The sequence below is a fragment of the Hemitrygon akajei genome, chromosome 6, assembly GCF_048418815.1.
Source record: "Hemitrygon akajei chromosome 6, sHemAka1.3, whole genome shotgun sequence".
Lineage (NCBI taxonomy): Eukaryota > Metazoa > Chordata > Chondrichthyes > Myliobatiformes > Dasyatidae > Hemitrygon > Hemitrygon akajei.
The window spans coordinates 69,470,514-69,495,368 of NC_133129.1; the positions used below are offsets into that span (position 1 = coordinate 69,470,514).

Sequence of the window (24,855 nt, forward strand, 5' to 3'; positions counted from 1 at the left end):
ATAAGTAATCTGTATGTTAAATAAGGTGTAGGATATTCAAGAAATTCGTATGCCAAGTAAATAAAATAAGGCAGGTTAGAATTTATCCAAGGTGTTAACACTTCTAATGGTTTTTGGGTACTCGGATAGACACAAGGATTACAGCAGTAGCTCAGGCATTGTGTCCTTCCTGGAATTCAGCCATTGTTGCACATGGAGTCGCATGGTATTACAAAGGGCTGAACGACCTTATGGAGAGTTAAGAATTCTCATTTGAACTAAAGAAGTTTTGCAAAACTTTAACAAACAATAAAAACAACTCACCTCCTCCTACACATTGATCAGCAAGCAATTGTAGATGAGAGATAATGGAGAGGAACGTAGTTATCTGGGTCACAACTTCACCATTTGGTGGCTGAAAGACTACTAGTTGTAGGGCTGCCTGATAGTTGGTCAGCTAAGTCACATGAGCATCTGCAGATAGGAAGACTGCAATCATTTTCGATCTAGCGGTGGGTCTGATAACTACTGTAATTTTGAAGTAGTGATGAGTGTGCTGTAAACAATATTTTGAGATACTTGCAGCAACTGTAATGTGATTTGAAAATATCCATGATTTCTATTTGTGACAAAGTCACAGGTACTGCTAATACTACTGCAGTTTGTTGCCTACATTTATAATTGAAGAAAATGCTAAATTTCAGTTAGAGGTTAGTGAAAATGAATTTTCCATCCAAGTTCATGGACACAAGTTTAAGCATCCCTGCTCTAAAGGGTAAATAATGTTTTCTTTGGTCTCTCTGATGGTAGTTATTGTCTTGCCCCTCTAGTTTTTCCTCTGCTAAAGAAAATCATTTTTTTTTAATTCACTCTCTAAATTCTGAGAAAATCCAGTCTGCATCTGTATCAGTAAAGTCTAAACAACATTCAGGCACATGTTGATAAGTGACAATTAATATTTACACTGAAAATGTCAGGTACCGACAAGACGTAAATCTGACTTCTCAGTGACTATGCAGTTGTAGAGTCCAGTATTCTGTTGGTCACCATTGAGCAGCAATTCAAACAGACTGCTTACATAAATAGTAACTGCAAGGATAGATGAGCGACTGGGTATCCTGTGATGAGTGAACAGAAATTGGTGATGGAATAGTCTGCTTGACTAAATGAGCACAGTGCCATTCAAGTCAAGCCACCTGCTTGATTGACAATCTAGACATCCACTTGGTTTAAGAAGATGGCTTTCCATTTTTTTTTTTAGGACAATTGTGGATGGTAATAATTATGTAATTGAGTAAACAGTCATAGGCATAATCTTATGCAGGACCCTGTTCTATATCCTATAAGAATATGGCTCCTCTCTCTCTACACCTATAACTGTGTAGCTAAGCATAGCTCAAATGCCATGGTCGACGCCTTTCTGGATAGACCATGAAACCATATATTTCACTTCTTTGATGTCTTTTATGTTTGTTTTTCGTCTTGACCATGTTTCTGGAACTGTTAGAGCCTGTGATTTGCAGTTTGGAGATTCAGTTTCAGCACTCTGGAGTCTCCCAAGAGGATTCCAGGAGACAGGCAGCATGCGTGACCTCATGGTGAGAAGATTGTGGGCTGGGGTGTGTGCCATTTCAGCAGTTAAAGCTCCCATATTTTGCTGATTAAAGCGATGAAAGAGATTGAAACGTTGAGGCCAGGGCATAAGGTGAGCACTGGCTGCCTGCCTTTTGATTGCTGGTGGATCGTTCTGCTACCGGAGAGAAGAGGCTGCATTTTGTTCACTAGGGGATCACACTGCTGTCGGAGAGGAGAGAGGTTGCTGCTGTGCCTGGAGAATGTTATCCAGGTCTTTTTGCATTTTGGAAATGGACTTGACTAAGGACTTTTTTTCCTCCCCCACAATTTTACAGTTTTTTGATATTCTTTGCTTTTTGCCTGATCTTTATTGTTTTTGTGTGGAGGAGGGGGATTTGGGGGTCAATGTGCCTGTTCCGTTTTTGTTTTATTTTTGTGCGGCAGAGGGGTTATTTGGGGGCTGATTATCATGCAGCCTGCCTCTCTTCCTTCTCTTTCTTGGTTTGATGGTTATCTGGAGAAGAGTTTCAGAGTTGTATACTTGGGTAATGAATAAATCTTTTGAGCCATGTATAAGTTTGCTGATGATCCAACCATTGTTGGCAGAATCTCACATGGAGATGAGAGGGTGTAGAGGAGCAAGATATACCAGCTAGTTGAGTGGTGTTGTATCAACAACTTTGCACTCAATGTTAGTAAGGCCAAAGAGCTGATTGTGGACTTCAGAAAAGGGTAAGACGAAGGAAAAGACACCATTTGGAAGTGGAGGGAGTGAGCAGTTTCAAGTTCCTGGGTGTCAGTTTGAAAACCTAATGGGCCAGAACCTATTGATGCGGCTGTATTTCATTAGGAGTTTGAGGAGATTTGGTTTGTCACCTAAACCACTCAAACTTCTACAGATTTACTGTAGAGAACATCCTGACAGGCTGCATCACTGGTATGAGTGTTAGGATTGAAAGGAGCTACAGAGGGTTGTAAAATTAGTCAGTTCTATCATTGGAACTAGTCTCTGTAGGATCCAAGACATTTTCAAGAAGTGGTGTCTTGGGAAGGCGGTATCCATCATTAAGGACCCCCACCACCCAGGGCATGCCCTCTTCTCATTGTTACTATTGGAAAGGTGGTTCAGGAGCCTGAAAGCACTTGCTCAGCAACTCAGGAACAGTTTCTTCCCCTTTGCCAACCAATTTCCAAATGGACATTGAACCCATGAACACTTCCTCACTACTTTTTTAAAATTTCTGTTTTTACATTACGGTAATCATTTTAACTTAACTACTTATTATACATATTACTGTAATTCATTTTTGTCGCTATTTGTCATGTATTGCATTTGACTGCTGCCACAAAATTAACACATTTCACAACATATACAGTTGATATTAAACTGGATTCTGAATACTTTTAATAGTCTTTGTGTTAAGAAGTTGTTTGCTTCATTTTATGTAATTCATGTGCATTCTGAGATTATCAGTAGCTTCTTTCATTGATGTTACTTTGTTACTGCCCTGACAGTGCTCAGTCTGTGGCTGAAACAATTTACAAATGAGATAGAAGGAACATTACATTGTGTTAGAACACTAACTTGAGAGAAAGGGGACTTTAAAGTTCAAAGTAAATTTGTAATTTGTTATCAAAGTAAATACTGTATACATCTCCATAAACCTGAGATTCATTTTCTTGTGGGCATACTCTGTAAATCCAAGCACTATTATAAAATCAGTGAAAGACTGCACCAGAGTGGACAAACGCACAATGTACAAAAGACAGCAAACTGTGCAAATACAATAGAGAAAAAAATACAGTGATAATAATAAATAAGCAATAAATATCAAGAGCATAAGTTGAAGAGTTCTTGAAAGTGAGTCCATAGGTTGTGGGAACAGTTAAGTGAAGTTGAATGAAGTTATCCCCACCGGTTCAACAGCTTGATGGTTGAAGGTTAATAACTATTCCTGAACCTGGTAGTGATTCCTGTAACAACTTCCTGGTGGCAGCAGCGAGAAGAGGGCATGGCTTTTTGTACCTCTATTTGCATAATTGTACTACAAAGTTATCCAAACTGTATAAATATAGATAAGTTATACAAACACAGCATGGAAAAACATGCCTTCATGCACTTTTCCACTTAGGCAAAAAGATTTGCAAATTGTCTTCATTTGTAAGCTTCTAAGTTCCCTTAATATGACAGCATACAAAGGTGTCACACTGAATTCTTGCTAATTTTAAACCTTTTTTATCTCTATATCATTCTCACTGACTTTGGGTAATACTTGGCTCATTGCTGGTATTGAGAGGTAAAACAGCTGGATTTAGGGACAGAAGCTTAAATTTCCATTTTTTGTTAATCCAGAATGCTGGTGAACGAATGCTTTCCTATCTTTTATTTTAGTGCTGCTTTTAATTCCCCTGTGCTGTTTGGCTTCCTGTTTTCTAAGATCTTTCCAAGTTTGACTTTTCCCTTTGAATTGGAAAACTGCAATGATCACTCCATTTTAAAAAAAGAGTAGAAGAAACTAGCTGTTTAACTATTTGAGGGTTATTCTAATAAAACTATCTCCAGGGACAGAGTCTGAGTTGATTAGCAATACAATACAGTCGGTCCTCCTTATCCGCGAGTTCCGCATGCACAAATTCAACCAACCGTGAGTCGAGAAAACCCGGAAGTGCTCTTCCAGCACTTGTTGTTTGAGCATGTACAGACTTTTTTCTTGTCTTTATTCCCTAAACAATGCAGTATAACAACTAGTTTACATAGCATTTACATTGTATTAGGTACTGAAGCCTTATTTCTCACACCAGCTGTTGCAGGAACAGTAATTACCCTACAATCATCAGGCTCCTGAACGAGCGTGGATAACTTATCACCTCGACTCTGAACTGATTCCACAACCTACACACTCGCTATCAAAGACTCTACAGACCATGTTCTCAGTTTTATATTTTATTTCCACAATTTGTCATGCAAACTTGTTCAGTCTTTGTTAATGAATAGTCTTTCACAAATGATATTGTATTTCTTTCTTCAAATGCCTGCAAGAAAATGAATTTCAAAGTAGTACTGCATATGGTGACAAACATACTTTGATAATAAAATTTACTTTGAACTTTGAAAAGTGCCAAAGTCCTTTGAGCTATCAGTAAATGTCAAATTTATTGATAAATTGTTAAAAGCTTGCAAGTTGTCAATGGGTGAAGGGACTTAAAGGATAGGTAAGAATCCACAGACAAGACTTTTCAAGAAAATTGAAAAGTGAAGTTGGAAATAACCTTGTAATCGGAAACAGAATTGTTTGGGAGCTAGGAATTCACAAGTTGGGTAAGCTGTATTTTCCCCATGGAATTAGTGTAATTTCACTTTAATATACAGTGCATATAAAAAGTATTCCCCCCCCCCCACTGGAAGTTTTCATGTTTTGTTTTGTAACATTGAATCACAGTGGATTTAATTTGGCTTTTTTGACACTGGTCAACCGAAAAAGTCTCTTGTGTCAAAGTGAAAACCTATCTCTACAAAGTGATCTAAATTAATTACAAATATAAAACACAAGATAATTGATTGCATAAGTATTCACCCCCTTCAAGTCAGTATTTAGTAGATAAACCTTTGGCAGCAAAAACAACCAAATTGGATAGGTCTCCATCAGCTTTGCACATCTGGACACTGTAATTTTTCCACATTCTTCTTTACAAAACTGCTCAAGCTTTGTCAGATTGCATGGGGATTGTGAGTGAACAGCCTTTTTCAAGTCCAGCCACAAATTCTCAGTTGGATTGAGGTCTGGTCTGTATGCACAGTCTCTCCCATCTCAGCCACTGAGACTCCTCCAGAGTTGTCATAGGTCTCTTTGTGTCCTCTTTCACTAGTCCCCTTATTGCACAGTCATTCAGTTTTTGAGGACAGCCATATTCTTTCTATTTCTTGATGATTGAGTTAACTGTACTCCAGTTACTTCAGTGACGTGGAAAAATGTCTTGTATCCATCTCCTGACTTGTGCTTTTCAATAACCTTTTTGCGGAATTGCTTGGAATGTTCTTTTGTCTTCATGGTGTAGTTTTTGCCAGGGTACTGACTCTTCAGCAGTTGGACCTTCCAGATACAGGTGTATTTTTACTACAATCAATTGAAATACCTTGACTGCACACAGGTCTCCAAAAACAGATATTCATTTAACTAATTATGTGACTTTTAAAACCAGTGATGATTTGGAGTGTCTTATTAATAGGGTTGAATATTTGTGCAATCAATTATTTTGTGTTTTATATTAGTAATTAGATCACTTTGTAGAAATCTGCTTTCACTTTTACACGCAAGTTTTTTTTCCTGTTGATCAGTATCAAAAAAGCCAAATCAAATCCACTGTGTTTCAATGTTGTTAAACAATAAAACATGAAAACATCCAAGGGGGGTGAATACTTTTTATAGGCACTGTATTAACTTAGATAGAGGAACAGATAATGGTTTCTAAATGATGAATAAATTGGGTATCTCAATAAATGTTGCCATTGATAGCAGGACGTTACTTAAGTTCATAGAGAAAGTGAGTTTGTAGATAATGTTCAATGTGACTAAATTAGCCTTTGGATACACAAAATGAAAATTTGAATATTAGTTGCTAGAGTATTATATATAATTAGATTTGGGAGTCCGTGTCTGCTGAAATTTAACTCACAAGGAGTGAGTAATTAAAAATCTATTGGAGTACAGGTTTCCCCCACAATCCGAAGGTAGAGCGTTCCTATGAAATCGTTTGTAAACTGAAATGTCGTAAATCAAAGAAGCAATTAGCATTAATTTATATGGGAAATTTCTTGAGTGTTCCCAGAACCAAAAAATAACCTACCAAATCAAACCTAATAACACATAAAACCTAAAATAACACTAACATATAGTAAAAGTAGGAATGATATGATAAATATACAGCTTATATTGTATGTATGGTGTAGTTTCACTTATCTAACTCAGGAAGACAGCAAGCCAAAATCGATTTGGAGAAAAAACAAATCAGCATGTGCACGTTCACGCATACACACGTACACTCATGCGCAAACAACTGCCCGCACAAGGCTTCACGGTCATTGTAGTCTTTCTCGGGGTAAACACACGTATAAAGCGGGCGTCTTTTTTTCGTAAAAGCGAAAATCCTCTTTGGTTAGTGAAAACTGGTACTAATGTAGGTCTTTCGTAACAGCGAGCTGTCGTAAATCGAACGTTCGAAAAGTGGGGTTCACCTGTATCAATTTGGCTTTAGTATGGTATACACTTACCAGAATGATGTGCATGTCTTTTTTTTTAATTATGGGAACACGTCGTGTAAATTTGTTTTGAATTACTTTGAGTTTAAAATAGTTGAAATGTAATCAAGAAGCTCTTTTAATATGCTTATGGTGGAAATTTGGCAATTACTCTTTAAGTCAGTTTTGAATGAATGAAATTTTATTTTGGTCAGTACAAACATTTTTTAAAAAAGCATCTTTTTCAATGATGATTTCATAAAACAAAATTAAATAATAAAAATCTTTAAAACAGACTGAAAGGGTGTAGGCTGAAGCTACAGCTTATTACGCCTACCCCTCTTACTTATACAAAAACATATTTGGTGTCAATCATCACATCAAAACAAAATATTTCATAATCTTTTAACACAAAATCCAATTCCAAGTATCATTTATTTACTTTACTCCCATTAATTTTAAATAATGTATTTTATATTTGTTCATTAAATTATTTTTAATTAATTTTTTAAACTTGTTGTGTGGTGCATGTTTTTAAATTCTCATTACAACTTCCATAGATTCACCCCTCTGACTGAAATACAATGATTTTTTACATTTGTTCTTATCCTTTGTTTTCTCACATCATGTTGACTTTCTCTTATTTTAAACAACCTTTGGGTACTTTGTGGTAACTGTCCATTTTTAATACATAATTTGTATTATTTTAATATCTACGAAATCTCTGAATTTTAAAGTATTTGAATAAATAGTGGATTGGTTGGCCCATAATAACTTGTCTTATTTACAACTCGTATGGCTTTCTTTTGGAGTAGAAAAATCGAGTTTGTTTTGTATGTATTTCCCCATACCTCTACACAGGAAGTCATGTATGGGACTACAAGTGAACAGTATAATGTATACAAAGATTCCTGATTTAAGAAATCTTGCACTTTGTACAGTATTGCAATAGATATTGACATTTTTGTTTTGACATAACTTATTTATGGTTTCCAGCTTAATTTACCACTGCTAAAAAACTTTGTTTCAGATACCTTATCAATTATTCTATGTTTACTATGAGTTTGGTACACAGTTTCCAAATATTATGAATTTAGTTTTACTTAGATTCAGTGATAATTTGTTAGTATCAAACCATTTCTTTATAATTTTTTTAGTTCTTTCTCCACTGTATCCAAAGGTTGTGTCAGATGTTCCCCACTGCAACATATAGTTGTATCATCAGCAAATAATATACATTTTAAATAAGGTTTTCAATGCTCAGTTGAAAATTTTAAGACCTATTAAAAGGACCTCACGGGACACAGATGAGTACATAGGATTTCGTTTATCAGTCATAATCTCAGAGTAGCAGAAGATGCTTAATAGTCTAAATCACTGCTTCCTGTTCCTGTACTGTGTGAAGCTAAAAATCAGATAGCAGTTCTTTTCCGTCATTGTAATTAGTCATGCATATTTGCTCTCACAAATTACTGAATAAAATGGTAGTTTGACGGCAAACGTTACTTAAGGGAAGTAAAATATAAGATTATGAGCTTGGATAAATTGAACTTGGAGTAATTCTAAGTGGAGTGCAAACATCTATTAGACCCTATTAGGCTAAGTGACTAATTTTTGCTTTCCAAATATTATATAAGGTCAAACTATATGAATAAACTAAAAATAAATCTGCCCAACCCCAGTTAAATACAGATGACTCTACAGGTATTGTACATATGAAGTGGCACTGCACATTGTTTTGTGTGGTTCAGTGGTTACAAAATGTGTTCCTTGTACATGTCAATGTTCTCAATCTCATTTGTATTGTAGCAGAAATGAGATGAGTAATAGAGGAAATGGTTGCTTCTCCTCCAGTGGTGGGGTGGTCAAATACAATAGTTAACATTTAAAAGATATTTAGACAAGCACATGAGCATGTGGAAAATAGAATATGGGTCATGTGCAATTTAAGCCAGCATCATGATTGGCATAGACATTGTGGGCCAAAGGCCAGGTCCTTGCATTGAACTGTGTTCCATGTTATATCAGTGGTTTATGCTCATCTGGCTAATGTTATTGACAGGATGGAAACTTGAGATCTGCAGCTCATTGTAGCTTCAATCATTGACAATTTTTTGGCTGTTTTAGGGCAACTTTCTGATGCAGATTTCATGATTACATGATACATGATCACAGTTGGTCTTTTGTAATGTAACTCTATACATCCTGATTTAATAATTTGTTGTAGGAGACCAAGTTTAGAAATCTTGTTATTATATCCAATAAGGAAGAGTGGCGATGGGCTCGGTGGGTGCTTGGGGTGGCGGGGGGGTGGGGGGGGGTGTTCTTCAGAGAACATGGAATTCCCCAGTACATGAAATGATTAAGGCAAATGGCATAAGTTCATTTGAAACTGAGCAGTATTTTTTCTGAAAGGATGGGATTAGGTAAATGTGGAAATAGGTTCATTTGGACCATCAACATTTCTTTCTGTCCTGTAAAATCTAATTCATTTGCATCTCTGAAGTGGTATGGGGAAATATTTACTTGTATTTGCGTTTCTGCAGGTGTAGATTGGAGTGGTGTTTAACCTTGACCCATTAAAATGTCACTTCATTTTCCAACTAATCTCCAGAACAGTTGTAATGTGATTAAAATGAAATGTGAAATTGTAATCGATTTTAAGATATGTTTAGATATTTAATCCAAGTCAGCTTAGTTTACCTTCTCCTTAAAAAAAATTTAAATCTTTTGATAAATTGCTCATAAAGTAATTAACAATGGAAGATTCCTGTCATTTTCAGGTGGCAAAAAGGTTGGCATTAATCCCAAGATAAATAACTTGATGCCAGGTTATGAGGCAGCCAAATATGAACTTGTTTGGATCTGCGACAGTGGAATTAGAGGTAACAATTCTCTTTGAGATTGTCTGAATTTGTTGCAGTTTACTGTTCTATGAATGCATTAAAAAAATAAAGAAAAATTACAGTTGCAAAAAAAAAATCTAAAATAGAACAAATTGCTAGAAAACTGCTGCTGAGTTAATAAATTACACAGCACATGCTGGTGATAATAAATCTGATTCTGATTCAGCTCAGGCAGCATCTGTGGAAAGAAAACAGATACAGCGTGACCTGAAGTGTTAAGTGTTTCCATAGATGCTGCCTGACCTGAATTCCTTGAGTATTTTGTGTGTTGCTGTGGATTTCCAGTATCTGCAGAATCTTTTGTGTTTATGATTTGTTGCATTACCTGATGTTTTTCCTCAGCATTTTCTGTTTTCATGTTTTTTAAATATTCACTTATAGATGTGATAGCAATCTGTATTGAAAATTGTAAATTTAATATCAAAATATAGTTGTTGCAAATTTGAAATAAGATCAAATAGCATCTGTGACAATGAATAAATGTTGAAAACAGTGAAGGCAGAAGTATGGAGAAAACAAAGGTGATATTTGTAAAATGGAGCAAAGATGGTATGACAGATTGATATTAATTTGAAGAGGATACTAAATGCCTTTTAGTTGTGCCTATCTGACATGGAGATAACAGAAGTGGGAACTATCTGCTGGAGCTGAGGTACAGAATGTATCATTGGCTAGAAATCTGAAATAAAGGTTAATGCAGGTCAGATAGCATCTTTGAAGAGGAAAGAACTGAGTTAAGTTAGAACTGATCAAGGACTGAATATAATACAGTTCATTCATGCTAGAAATCTAAAACAATAAGAAAAATGGAGTTAATAGCCCAGGCCAACAATATATATGTTAAATATTGTTTGAAAGAAGTGCAAGAGATAAACCATATGGCAGGAAGTTCTTCAGTAAATATGATCACCTTTTAAGCTGGCTTGACTTGACTCCTATAGAAAAGAGTACAGTGACATTTTGAGCTGACACCCTTCACCAGGACTGGAGGGGGGGAAAAAGATGAGAAGTCATCTTTTTTTCTCTCCAGTCCTGATCCGAAGGGTTTCGGCCTGAAACATAGACTGTATTGTCTTCTTCTGATGCTGCCTGGCCTTCTGAATTCCTCTAGGATTTTGTGTGTGTTGCTTGGATTTCCAGCATCTGCAGATTTTCTTTTGTTTCACTTGACTCCCTTATCTTTAGTGAAGCCAGATACACTGACAGACATGACCAATATGATGACTGAGAAAGTGGGCCTCGTTCACGGATTACCGTATGTTGCGGATCGACAGGGATTTGCTGCTACTCTAGAACAGGTAAGATCAAAGTTATTTGGATGCTGCAGTACTGCGTACCTAGTTAATTTAGAAATAAAGAAGTAATTATTGAACATATGCATTGCTTTCTTAAGTGTTTTGAATGTATTGGTGAAGACTCATTAATAGTTGCTTAACATGCAGAGCTTTAAATAATTCAGCTGAGCAAGTCAGAGGCATTTTATAGAAAATGCCCTTGTACTTTACCTTTCAATATTACTACTTTAATAAATTAAAACTGTTTTCTGCTGAACCACCAAAGTTTTAAATGCTCAGCATGGTAATCCCTATTTGCCATAATGCTTCTGCAATTGTAAACTGGCTTAGTTATTCCTAACCTAATTTGTGTGGTAACTTTATCCTCAGCAAAGCTTGTGCTCTTTACAATTGCCACGAGTTTCTCCTTGGTAGGGACCAATTTGTACTTCAGTGAACGCTGTCTTAGAATCTGTAGTCTATTTACAGCATCTGTCCATTTCTACTTGTGTTACTCATGTTGAATTCCTGGATTTCATTGCTTCAAGTGTGATAGAATCGGAGGGACAAGAGGGCGAGGTGTTGCATTGCTTGTCAGAGAAAATATTACAGTGGTGCTCTGGCAAGATAGATTAGAGGGCTCATCTAGGGAGGTTATTTGGGTGGAATTGAGGACTGGGAAAGATGTAGTAACACTTATAGTGGTGTATTATAGACCACCTAATGGGGAGCAAGAATTGGAGGAGCAAATTTGTAAGGAGATAGCAGATGTTTGTAGTAAGCACAGGGTTGTGATTGTGTGAGATTTTAATTTTCCACACGTAGACTGGGAAACCCATATTGTAAAAGGGCTGGATGGTTTGGAGTTTGTAAAATGTGTGCAGGATAGTTTTTTTGCAGCAATACATAGAGGTACCAACTAGAGAAGGGGCAGAGTTGGATCTTCTGTTAGGGAATGAAATAGGTCAGGTGACGGAGGTATGTGTTGGGGAGCACTTCGGGTCCAGTGATCACAATGCCATGAGTTTCAGTATAATTATGGAGAAGGATAGGACTGGACCCAGGGTTGAGATTTTTGATTGGAGAAAGGCTAACTTTGAGGAGATGCAAAAGGATTTAAAAGGAGTGGATTGGGACAACTTGTTTTATGGGAAGGATGCAATAGAGAAATGGAGGGTCATTTAAAGGTGAAATTTTGAGGGTACAGAATCTTTATGTTCCTGTTAGGTTGAAAGGAAAGGTTAAAAGTTTGAGAGGTCCATGGTTTTCAAGGGATATTGGAAACTTGGTTCGGAAAAAGAGAGAGATCTGCAATAAATATAGGTGGCATGGAGTAAATGAGGTCCTCGAAGAATACAAAGAATGTAAGAAGAATCTTAAAGAAATTAGAAAAGCTAAAAGAAAATATGAGGTTGCTATGGCAAGTAAGGTGAAAATAAATCCAAAGGGTTTCTACAGTTATATTAATAGCAAAAGGATAGTGAGGGATAAAATTGGTCCTTTAGAGAATCAGAGTGGACAGCTATGTGTGGAGCCAAAAATAATGTGGGAGATTTTGAACAATTTCTTTTCGGTATTCACTAAGGAGAAGAATATTGAATTATGTACGGTAAGGGAAACAGAAGGAATATAAAAGTGGATAAGTCTCCTCGTCCTGACAGGATATTCCTTAGGACCTTGAGGGAGGTTAGTGTAGAAATAGCAGGGGCTCTGACAGAAATATTTCAAATGTCATTAGAAATGGGGATGGTGCCAGAGGATTGGTGTATTGCGCGTGTTCCATTGTTTAAAAAGGGTTCTAAGAGTAAACCTAGCAATTATAGGCCTGTAAGTTTGATGTCAGTGGTGGGTAAATTAATGGAAAGTATTCTTAGAGATGGTATATATAATTATCTGGATGGACAGGGTCTGATTAGGAACAGTCAACATGGATTTGTGCGTAGAAGGTGATGTTTGACAAATCTTACTGAGTTTTTTGTCTATATGGACTTCAGTAAGGCCTTTGACAAGGTTCCACATGGAAGGTTAGTTAGGAAGGTTCAATCGTTGGGTATTAATATTGAAGTAGTAAAATGGATTCAACAGTGGCTGGATGGGAGATGCCAGAGAGAAGTGGTGGATAACTGTTTGTCAGGTTGGAGGCTGGCGACTAGTGGTGTGCCTCAGGGATCTGTACTGGGTCCAATGTTGTTTGTCATATACGTTAATGATCTGGATGATGGGGTGGTAAATTGGATTAGTAAGTATGCAAATGATACTAAGATAGGTGGCGTTGTGGATAATGAAGTAGGTTTTCAAAGCTTGCAGAAAGATTTAGGCCAGTTAGAAGAGTGGGCTGAAAGATGGCAGATAGAGCTTAATGCTGATAAGTGTGAGGTGCTACATTTTGGTAGGACTAATCAAAATTGGACATACATGGTAAATGGTAGGGCATTGAAGAATGCAGTAGAACAGAGTGATCTAGGAATAATGGTGCATAGTTCCCTGAAGGTGGAATCTCATGTGGATAGGGTGGTGAAGAAAGCTTTTGGTATGTTGTCCTTTATAAATCAGAGCATTGAGTATAGGAGTTGGGATGTAATGTTGAAATTGTGCAAAGCATTGGTAAGGCCAAATTTGGAGTATTGTGTACAGTTCTGGTCACTGAATTATAGGAAAGATGTCAACAAAATAGAAAGAGTACAGAGAAGATGTACTAGAATGTTACCTGGGTTTCAGCACCTAAGTTACAGAGAAAGGTTGAACAAGTTAGGTTTTTATTCTTTGGAGCGTAGAAGGTTGTGGGGAGACTTGATAGAGGTATTTAAAATTATGAGGGGGATAGATAGAGTTGATGTGGAGAGGCTTTTTCCATTGAGAGTAGGGGAGATTCAAACAAGAAGACATGAGTTGAGAGTTAGGGGGCAAAAGTTTAGGGGTAACACGAGGGGGAACTTCTTTACTCAGTGGTAGCTGTGTGGAACGAGATTCCAGTAGAAGTGGTAGAGACAGGTTCGATATTGTCATTTAAAGTAAAATTGGATAGGTATATGGACAGGAAAGGAATGGAGGGTTATGTGCTGAGTGCAGGTAGGTGGGACTAGGTGAGAGTAAGCGTTCGGCACGGAGTAGAAGGGCCAAGATGTCCTGTTTCCGTGCTGTAGTTGCTATATGAATGTTAATTAATTTTGTTGTCTTCTCCCAAAATTCAGTCACTACCTAGAATTATACTGGTGTGCAAAGATCATTGTATTTTTCACTGCTAGTTCTTAGAGCATTCTCTTTCTCTTCCTTCCAAACATGTGCCAGGAGTATATAAAGTTTCTTTTGACTAATATTGGTTGATTCATTCAATTACATCAAGTTTCCTTCTATTTCCCTTTCCTCAACCAGGAAGTGCCCTAAACTTAAGTCTTTCTCTAGTTTCTCCAATCTCCTATAATTTCCTTTTTCTGTCCTTGGCTCAATAATATTTTAATTGAAGTCTGAGTTTTTTTAATACTCTTAAAAAATCTGTCATGTGTTGAGTTAGTCCATAGAATCAAATATCTAGTAGTTTTACTATCTATTAAAAACCTAGCTGACTCCTAAATGCATATTTTTGCACATTGTGCTAAATGTAATAGTCTTTTACATGTATTCATTTGAATAAATCCAAGGCTGTCAAATTTTTTTTAAGTTTAGTGTTTTCCGTTTAAATCAGTAATAACATGAACCTTAATGAAAATGATCAATTTGTCAAGGTATGATGTAGAGTTCTTACAAAGGAGTACCATCTTTTGTAAGCATACCTTGGTAGGATTATTAAATTAGCTGGGTGCAAATTGTCAGTGAGAAATCCTAATTGGAAATTCCAATCTATTCTATTTAATACAATATTGAATGTATTTTATGAATCTAAATTATTGAAATGTGCTTGACAAAGTAATTTGCCTTCTGTTTTACCTATTTAAATTTGAATAGAATGAGAATGGGATATTGACTTTGTCAGCACTGATGAGGAGAAGGAAAATTACCTCAAACCTCCACTGCCTTGCAGCTATACCCACTCATGAAGGTTTGGGGAGTAATTCTGAGGGAAAAGTCCGGAGCTGTATTCCCTAAAGCAGTTGTACATTGAGTTCAACACAGACTCCTGCAATACTGCTGGTGCCAAACTGTATCAGTCTCTGCTGTTCCTTTGGATTCATCAGCTGCATGGGCAACAGCCTGCTCTCCATATCATACTGGCTTGAGTACAGATAGGATGCATTGTAGACCCCGACCAACGGAGGGCTTCGCAGCAGTAGTACAGTAAGGAACAGGTTGACATTCCTTTTGGATTGTTACCTTGTAGCTGGTATTGATTTCCTACTATGATCTTATTGCCTACTTTATTTACAACAAGTTGAAGGAACCCAGTGTCATTTTCATCCCTGTATGATAAGCTTGAGTTAATGCAAATATTCCCTGGGGTATTAGCTGACATCATGTGATTATTTAACTGGTTCTTTTTGGCAACTTGGCATCTGTATGATATTTTGTTTCTTTATTAGCATGCTTAAAATGTAACCCAATTCTGGATTGTGAATATGTAGTGGAATATTTATGACCTTCTGTGATCTCAATGTGTTGTAGGTGTATTTTGGCACATCACACCCAAGAACATATCTATCAGCGAATGTAACTGGCTTCAAATGTGTAACAGGAATGTCTTGTTTAATGAGAAAAGATGTATTGGATCAAGCTGGAGGACTTGTTGCTTTTGCTCAATATATTGCTGAGGATTATTTTATGTCCAAGGCAATAGCAGACAGGTTAGTATTTGGAAATCCATAAGTAGAAAATTATTTTAAGTCTTGAGGTAAACTAATTTTGTTATTCCTTGTGTATATTCTGTGCTGAATTTGTTGGCACCATTGGCATCGAGAAATCAACTATTGGAATATTGCTTTTCTCCAACTGATGCATCTAATTTCAACCAAGTCTGAGTTCTTATTCAGAAGGAGAGAACGACCTCTTGTTGTCTTAATGTACTTCTAGTCATTGTTTGGATTTGCCATAGCATAGTATTAGTTTCACTGTTTTGGTTTTGAGTTCATGCTTAGCCTTCATTTTAGAAAGAAAATAAATTTCAGGAAAACCTGAAAAATTGTTATCCACCTAATTTGAGGGCACATTACTTGTGCACATCACTATCTCCAGCAGAGTTCTTTCCATCTCAGATTAAAATCATTAATTGAGCTTATGTGTTTAGCTTTGACGGGAAAGGGTTACACTTTCAGTGCCCTTTATATTCCATTCTTACAGAAAGATTTCCACACTTCTCCTGGCTTAATGTCTCTCTCAATGACCTAGTTCTAAATGAAGGATTTGTCTTTGTCTTGGACTTTCCCTTCAGAAGTAAATGCTTCCAGCCACACATGTCAATATATTTCAAAATCAGCCTGCTCCTTAATTTACTAAGTAGCAGGAAGGACAGGTCTACTCTTCCTCAAAATCATTGTATCCATAGAAATAATTTGATAAATCAAAGCCATTATCTACTTTTGAAGAGCATATTACAAATCCAGGTTTATTCAGGTTCTGATTTATTTAGATGAACAATGTAGAAATCATCTGAAATCCCAGAAGAGATTGTGCCCTTTCTGTATTTTTGTTGACTTTGGAATTGTTTGCAGAAGCTAGTGGGTCATCTCATTGACATAGAATGTGTTTTAATTGCTGCATCTGTTATAAAGGCAACAGCTGAGCAGGATCCAGTATTATGTTCAGAAGTACTTTGTGATATATGATGTGGATGTGGTTTGAACTTGATTTATATTGATTTTATTTTTAGGGGGTGGAAATTTGCTATGGCAAGTCAAGTAGCAATGCAGAATTCTGGCAGCTATTCTATTTCTCTCTTCCAGTCAAGAATGATCAGGTAAGTTTCAATAACATTGGAACACCCATCAAATAATTTAGACCTTTTCTTTCTGCACCACTATGACCTTTTTGCAGTAGTCTTCCTGTGTATAGCTCCATAAGCATATTAAAATGTCCTAATTACTCAGCAAAAGTATAATTGCACCAAATTTAAGAACTCAAGGAAACATTAAGCAATAGTTAACATTTTGGTCATAGCAAATGTTACAGTTCTTGAGGGGAGAATTTATGCTAAGGAACTCAAAGGCATGGCCACCAGTGGTGAAATCAGGGACTGGGGATGAATAGGAGGAGGAGCTGGAAGAAGTGATCAAAGTAAGCAAACTGAGAAAGGGTTTGAACAGGAAGATGATAACTTCATTTTGGAAGTATGGAGGTACTAGGCTCCAGTATGCAGCAGGCATGGGGCTGAGCATTTACCAGTAGACAACAGTTTAATGTAAGCTAGTTTACAATGAAGGAAGATTGAAGGCTGGCCAGGAAGCACTGGAATAAACCAGATAAGGGTTACAGCAGAAAATAGTCCACGGCAAAAGTGGATAATGTTTCTCAGTCTGATCATTGGACTAAGTGGAAATTCAATTGCGTCAATGTTCATAGTATTTAACCAATGTAAATTACAGCTCCTCCAAATCTGAAGATCAGAAATGCAGTTTGATGATACAGATGTGGCAAAGACATTAAGAAAGGCAGCAATCAGAGTGTTCTTGGCTGCTCGTAGGTAAAGGTACTTGGTACCTTTAAGAGGAATTCTAATGAGCTTAAGGGTGCGTGTTGGAGATGTAATTTGTCTGTTTGGGGTTCTTGCAAAATGGAACTCAATCGGTGATTTAAATAGAATTCAAGATAAGTGTACACCTGATACAAGAACTTTTGAGAACATAGACAGAAATGAGCAGAAACTTGCTGAGGACTGATTTAAAAGTGCATTTTGTTTATGAAGAAAAGGATAAAGGTACAGAATATGTGAATCATAAATACTAGAGATTCTGCAGATACTGGAAAGCTTGAGGAACACAAAGAATTCTGGAGGAACTTAACCAGTCAGGTGGCATCTATGGAGTGGAATAAACAGTCGCCATTTTGGGCAGAGACTACTGAATCTGAATGATCTGTTTCAAATGGTAGTCACCAATTAAGAAAGGTGAAGTGTTTAGTTATGTAGTGGGAGTGGGATCAATGTCGCACCAGGAGGATCTTGTGTATAAGGTGAATTTAAAATACTGGAATGGAGAGGTAAAAATTTCAGCTGAATGAATCTGGAGTTAACAAAGGCACAGATGTAAGAATAACTGAGTCAGGGATAGGAGAAACTATATTCTGGAGAATGAGGGAGGGGGTCATTGTGATGAAGGTTGCTATTAGCTTTATTTAGTAGGCTTATTTTCAGAGACTTAGCTAGATAACAGTTATTCAATCCTACGTCCATTCCTTTCAAGCCTGGTGAGCATGAAAACTTATTTAGACATATGCTGAAAATATTCAGCAGGCCTGCCAGAATCTGTGAAGAGAGAAAAACAGTTGCATTCACACGGCTTATGAGTTGCTGAAAGAGAGAACAATTGGGAATTCCTGTGTAGAGATTGAATGTCACAAGTGTAGGTACTTGTGGCCTGAGAGAGCATTGTTAGTCACTGACTACCTAGAGGGAATACAGAATCATAGAAAACTATGGCATAGAAGCAGGCCTTTTGATCCATCTAGCCCATGCTGAACCATTTAAACAGCGTAGTCCCATTGACGTACACCTGGACCATTGAGCTCCATACCCCTCCCATCCACATACTTATCCAAACGTCTCGTAAATGTTGAAATCGAATTTGCTTTCACCACTTGTGTTGGCAGCTCATTCCACACTCTCGCTATCCTGAGTGAAGAGGCTTCTCCTCATGTTCCGTTTAAAACATTTTACCTTTCATCTTTAGCCAAAACATTAGTTGTAGTTTCACCCAACCTCTGGAAAAAGCCTGCTTGCATTTACCCTGTCTATACCTATCATTATATTTTATACCTCTATCAGATCTCCCCTCAATCTTCTATGTTCAGGTAGAAGTCCTAACCTATCCAATCTTTCCTTATAACTCAGATCCTCCAGTCCCAGCAACATCCTTGTAAATTTTCTCTGAACTTTTCAATCTTATGTACATAATTCCTGTACATAGGTGACCAAAACTGCACACAATACTCCAAATTAGGCCTCACCAATGTCTTCTACAACTTCAATATAACATCCCAGCTCCTGCAGTCATTACTTCGATCTATGAAGGCCAATATGTCAAAAGTTTTCTTTATGACCCTTCCTCCCTAATTCACCACTTTCAATAATTATGGACCTGTATTCCAAGATTCCTTTGTTCTGCCACACGTCTTGGTGCCGTACCGGACCGTGTAAGACCTACCCTGGTTTCTCCTCCCAATGTTGAAAGTATTCTAAAATCTTGCTGTTTTTCTCCCATCTACAAGGTGGTCAAAGTTGCGTATTAACATGCTGCCTGCTACAATTATTTGCGAACCGATCTCTGAGTGCTTTGTTGCAAGTTTGATAATTGGATGGGCAGCTCACCATGTTTTCAAATGGGACATTATGGTATTTTTTATGTGTCACTGCTTGGCATGGTTCATATCTGATTACATCCAGCTCAGAGGAATTCAGGTATGTATGATCATAAATTAATTGCGTGGCAAGTCTGTCTATTTTTCTTTAATTTATAATGGAAAGTTGGTGTCCCTGTTTTGTAAGGTGATCAGTTTGCATGCCTTTGCCAGTGTTACTTTGGAAATGTAGAAAAAGTAATCTCAAGAAGCTCAGTTCTTTTTGATTCTTTCATCACTGGCAGAATGGAGACCAGAGCCCTTCTTGTGTATTGTTTCTAACCCATGTCCCCACACATCATAATAACATAGTTTTCAGTATTAGTGCGTATTTTCTGCAAATGTTTTGCAAAATTGTAAATGCTTGATTAGACATCAGGTGGCAATTCTAACTGTCCAACTCAAAGATAGGATTTTGGTGCCTTTGGACTAATGGATGTTGGGGCAAACATCTGGGGTAAAGCTCCTGCAGTGCCTGAGGATTCAGATAGCTAATTATTCACACTTCAGAATGACGTATCCGGAAGATCCACAGGGTTGAGCTTGGAGTGGCAAACTGGTCTATCTAGACAAGGATTCAGTAGTAGGAAGAATACCATGGAATACAAAGAAATATCCCTCTACATTTTTTGTGAATACTTAACGTAAGCCAAAGCTAGCTGGGGGTGGGGGTCATAACTGTATTTACAAAATGCTAGCAGTCATAGTACTGATTGATTTTGGAACACTGGCGACTATTCAGCCTTTTGAATTTTGGTTACTGGAGGTGATTGGGGGAAAGTGCATCTTTTGTTTTGAAGATCAATTCAACTGTAATGATCTTAGGATTTTACTTGATGCATTTAGCAGTGAAGCGCTGTAATTCCATTTCGATTGGTTTGAATTGTGCTGTTCTTAAATCATATCAGATTTATAAGCATTAAACTAGTTAGTTTAAAAAAAAAAGTTATAGTGCAACAATGTGCAGTCTCTGTAAGTCCCTCATTGGCTGTAGTGGTTTTGGGACATTCAGAGAAAATGCAAAGCACTATTTCCACACCCCCACTTCCTCTTCCATCTTTCTCACTTCAAGTGCACTCAACAAAATGCTGATTAAGACATAAGCTGCTTAAATAGCACACACAAAATGCTGGAGAAATGCAGCAGATCAGGCAGCATCAGGAGGGAAATGAACAGTGAACATTTCGAACCAAGCCTGACCTACTGAGTTCCTTCAGCATTTTGTGAATGTTGCTCAGGATTTGCAACATTTGTAGAATAGAATCTCTTGCCTCTGTTCAGCTGCTGTTAATAACTCCATGTAACTAATTTTTAAAGAAGTATTTGAATGCTTCAAACCTAATAAAGTGCTTTGCAAGAAGGAAATAGGCCAGTCAGATAATGCACATTAAATTCTTACAGCAATGAAATCTGATTTTTGCCTGGAAACTGGGATATGTAAAGTTTAAAATGCAGTTCCTTGACATTTCAGTTGATGAAATCTGGCCAATATTTTAGATATTTAAAATTGAGGAATTATGTGAATTCTTTTCAAATTAGGCATTAGCAATTTATATAACATTGTTTGTAATATTTTAAATGCAAGAGTGCAAATTAGTATTAACAATCTGCTTTTTCTTCTCCATCCCTATCTACAAACCAGGGCGGACCTTTGTGTTTCTCAAAACTTGATTATGCAGTTGCCTGGTTTATTAGAGAATCCATGACAATATATATATTTCTGTCTGCCCTTTGGGACCCCACCATAAGCTGGCGGACAGGTCGTTACAAACTGCGCTGTGGTGGCACAGCTGAAGAAATTATCGATGTATGAACAGCACGTCCGAACTGTATAAATGAAGAAAAGTATTATGATTGTACAAAGACTTTTAAATAGTTCCACCTTCACTAGTTTTTACATGTGTCCTAGTATTCTATGTTAATTTATTTGCCTGGTACTTGCAGCTGAAATTAAAACAAATAATTGCAAGAACTTTAAGGCCAAAAATGCATGTTTGTCTATTGTCTGTGCAAAATAGTAGGTTAGAAAATTTTTCAAACATGTTTAAACTTTTTTAACCAAAAAAGTGCATGCAGTACTCTTTCTCCAAATGTTATTGGTCATCAAGCAAAGCTTCACGTAGGAATAAAAAAAATCCCTGTGGTTATATGCTCCTTTGATATAAACTGCATAACTATCTAATGAAAGATTATAGAAAATTAAAATTCCATTGGGGTGAGTGACAAACAGGCATTTTTTGGCCTTGTATAGCAAAGACCAAAAATTGGGCATAAGTTTATTTTATCTGCAATCTTCTGGAACAACTTTAGTGGTAATCACTGCATGTGCATTAGCTTTTAGTTTGCGCCTACTCAGCAGCTAAGTAGCCTTTTTCAAAGAATCAAAGCAACTAAGTTGCATAATATTTCTCCAGGAAGTGAATGATATATTTCAAGACAGAATGGGATTGGATATCTTCAATTTACAACTTCGCCCTCGAAATAACATTGTAAAATTCAATAATTTGTAAATATTAAGGTGTCCTTTTTACATTACCGAATAATGTTTAAAAGGTGGGAGGGATTGTGAGGGTTATAATTAAGACTACAGCACCTAATTCATAAGTTGTCAAACTGGGTTAACTAATGTTTTCATTATTGTCATCTCAATCTAGACTACATTAATGAAGACTCATTAATATGCCACAAATCCTAAATGATTTTTTTTTTGGTAAAAACATACTGGTACATGCTGTCGAATTTCTTCCCCAGACTACATTTTATTTGTATTCAGTAGTATCAAATCTGTTGAGCTCATTGTTATAAACAATTGTAGTGGTGAACTAGATTTGTTTAGAAGCATTATTAGGTTGGGAGTGTGTGGAGTGGTGGGGGTTGAAAATGCTGATGTATACTTGGATAAATAGGGGCAAGTCTGAGGAATATTTATGCTCTGAACCTTGTTGGAGGAGAGATGGGTGAGTTAGATATTTAAAAATGACAATGTATATGTCATAAATACAACTTCAAATTGTTTGCATTCAGAGCAATACCTAGAATCTAGAATTTTTTAAAAATAGTTTACTCATAATTCACTGCTGGACGGTTAAACTCATTGTGTGAGCAATAATGATTTTTTTTCAAGCAGCATTATAGTGAATGGTGCACTTTAAGCTTGGACAATCTGGTTCGACTGGGGCCAGACAAATTTTACCTTGTATTGTTACCACTGATGCCTCCTTTGCCTCATTTTTATTCTGAATATTACCCTTATGATGTCATTTTAATGGTTTGAAGGGTCACTCACAATATCATTGCACATCTTAAGTATAATGTTTTGTATATATGATCCCACCCCACCCATCCATTGGCATGAATCAGGGGAATCCTGAGGATGTTCTGTTATCTAAACTGTCTAGTTGTGATCCACCAGTTCAATGATTTAAAATCATTTGAGCTTTGCTGTTTACTGTTGACTGTTTATTGTGTGGAATTTTTTCTCGGAGCTTAATTTTTGTTAGCCTGGCCAGTGCTGAAACGAGAATTTTACTTGCAACCCTAATGCTAGTTTTTTTCCATGACATTTCAGCTGTGAATTTCAAAACAAATTACAGTAGAAGTGGTAGAATTTGAAACACTTCTGCAACTAAGAAGCACTGCATGGCACCTCTGAAACTGGCTTAACTAAAACTGAAGTGTGTCTGATGCACAATCTTATGATTTTCATGTTTTTTTTTATTGAGCTGTTTGTACATTTTTAAGCCATTGCAAGAACAAAGCATATGAGGAGCGATGTCAACACCAACTGTGGTTTATTTCAACTTTGTAAATTTACAGTAGTATATCGTGAGTTGTTGACACAATCCTGTGCTAAAAGGGTCCCAGTAATTGTGCCTCTCTATGGGCTTTTTGGGTGTTATTATATGAGCTTTGTATGACCCTGGAATATTATGTGGTGACTATAGTCATGTAGAGTGTATCAGCTTTGTCCCCATTGGTTTAAATCTAAGATTGCTATTGTGTGACACTGACGTTGCCATGTATATAAGCAGACACACAAAATAAATGTGCTTTATTTAATTGTCAGCTTTGTATTGTGTTCCAGACTCTGCCATTAAGCGCTTAAACAGTGGGGAAAAAATTGCTTCCGAAGACTATATATTCTGAGATAAGAATTGTACATTCAACTTTTTACTGAATAAAATGGATTTGAATGTAGTTGTAATGTGAATAGTTTTTGTATGAATTGTCACTACTTTATGAAGTGGTATGAGATTATAATGTATAGTGTTTTAACTGTTATTAAAAAAAAATCAAATGGTGATGATGTTTTGTGCCTTTTTGTTGGGATGACATCTCTAAAATTCAAATGAGTAAAATCTAGGCATTCTTGCTAAATATTTAAACACATTCTTAGCATAAGCAACATATAAACAGTGGAAATGGGAGGAAGAACAGAGTGGCAGGCTCTTGTGCTTTGGAGAAATCAAGTACAGATTGCATGCTCACTTTGTGGAGAACTCATGTTTTTGGATAAACCAAAGTTCCTGTTGCTTTACTTCTCCATCCCGGTCCAATTTTGACCTTAAGACTCTGTGGTCTCTTGCACTTTTATAATGTGTCCTTACACAACTTTGAGGAACAAAACCACTTCCATCTATGAACATTGTAGCCTCTTAATTCTCCAGGAGTAGCAAACATTTTCTGCTGTATCAGAATTAACCAGTCTACTATCATCCATGTTTAATTTTGGGTGGTTTTCTCTCTCGGTTGGTATAATCTGATGTGCTGGGTATGTCCTTTTAGCAACACACAGCACAGGCAAAATGGATTGTCTTCTAAGTGCTGCATTAACTCACTTTAGCTTCATCTATCAGAGATTTCCCTTTTTCCATCTCTGCTACTGAAAAACTTGTTTTGTCTTTCCTGGATCTAATGGGTCTCTGATCTAAAAGGCTAACTTTCTCTTTTCAGAGGTGCTGCCTGATCTGCTGTTCTTGTAGTTATGGTGCCAAGGTCTCACAAATAGCACTCTGATAATGACCAGCTTTTGTTTTGAAGTTGGTGGAGAATAAATATTGGTCACGGCACTGAGGTTTTTATCCCAAAACATTTACAGATGGATCAAGATAAATCAACTGGAAAATAAAGACCAACAAGTATATGCAACTTTTCAGGATGTGGGTGTTACTAAAAAAAAAACAGCATTCATTGCCTGTTCCTTTAGGATGCTCTGAGAGAAACACTAAAGATGCTGTATAACTTAATTTTTTTTTAAATGCAAAAAAATCTCAGCAATAGATTTCAATTGTCCATTTAACTCAGTGATACCCAAACTTTGTTGGGTTATTGCCCCTTTGGCTCCAAGACCACATCTCCTGTATAAAGAATTTTGATTAACAATGCACAGTGGGGAAAAAAAGAACAA

General features: G+C 36.8%; 1 protein-coding gene across 1 annotated transcript in view; it reads left to right on the plus strand.

The window, feature by feature from the left end:
• Positions 1–23,749, plus strand: part of ugcg (UDP-glucose ceramide glucosyltransferase) — a 52,553-nt gene extending 28,804 nt beyond the window's left edge. The window contains exons 4-9 of the mRNA XM_073048599.1: positions 9,574–9,675; positions 10,882–10,994; positions 15,567–15,745; positions 16,768–16,854; positions 19,320–19,509; positions 21,091–23,749. Of these exons, the coding sequence (XP_072904700.1) occupies positions 9,574–9,675; positions 10,882–10,994; positions 15,567–15,745; positions 16,768–16,854; positions 19,320–19,509; positions 21,091–21,261 (842 nt within the window). The 3' untranslated portion in view covers positions 21,262–23,749. The remainder of the gene's footprint in view (positions 1–9,573; positions 9,676–10,881; positions 10,995–15,566; positions 15,746–16,767; positions 16,855–19,319; positions 19,510–21,090) is intronic.
• The last annotated feature ends 1,106 nt before the right edge of the window (positions 23,750–24,855 follow it).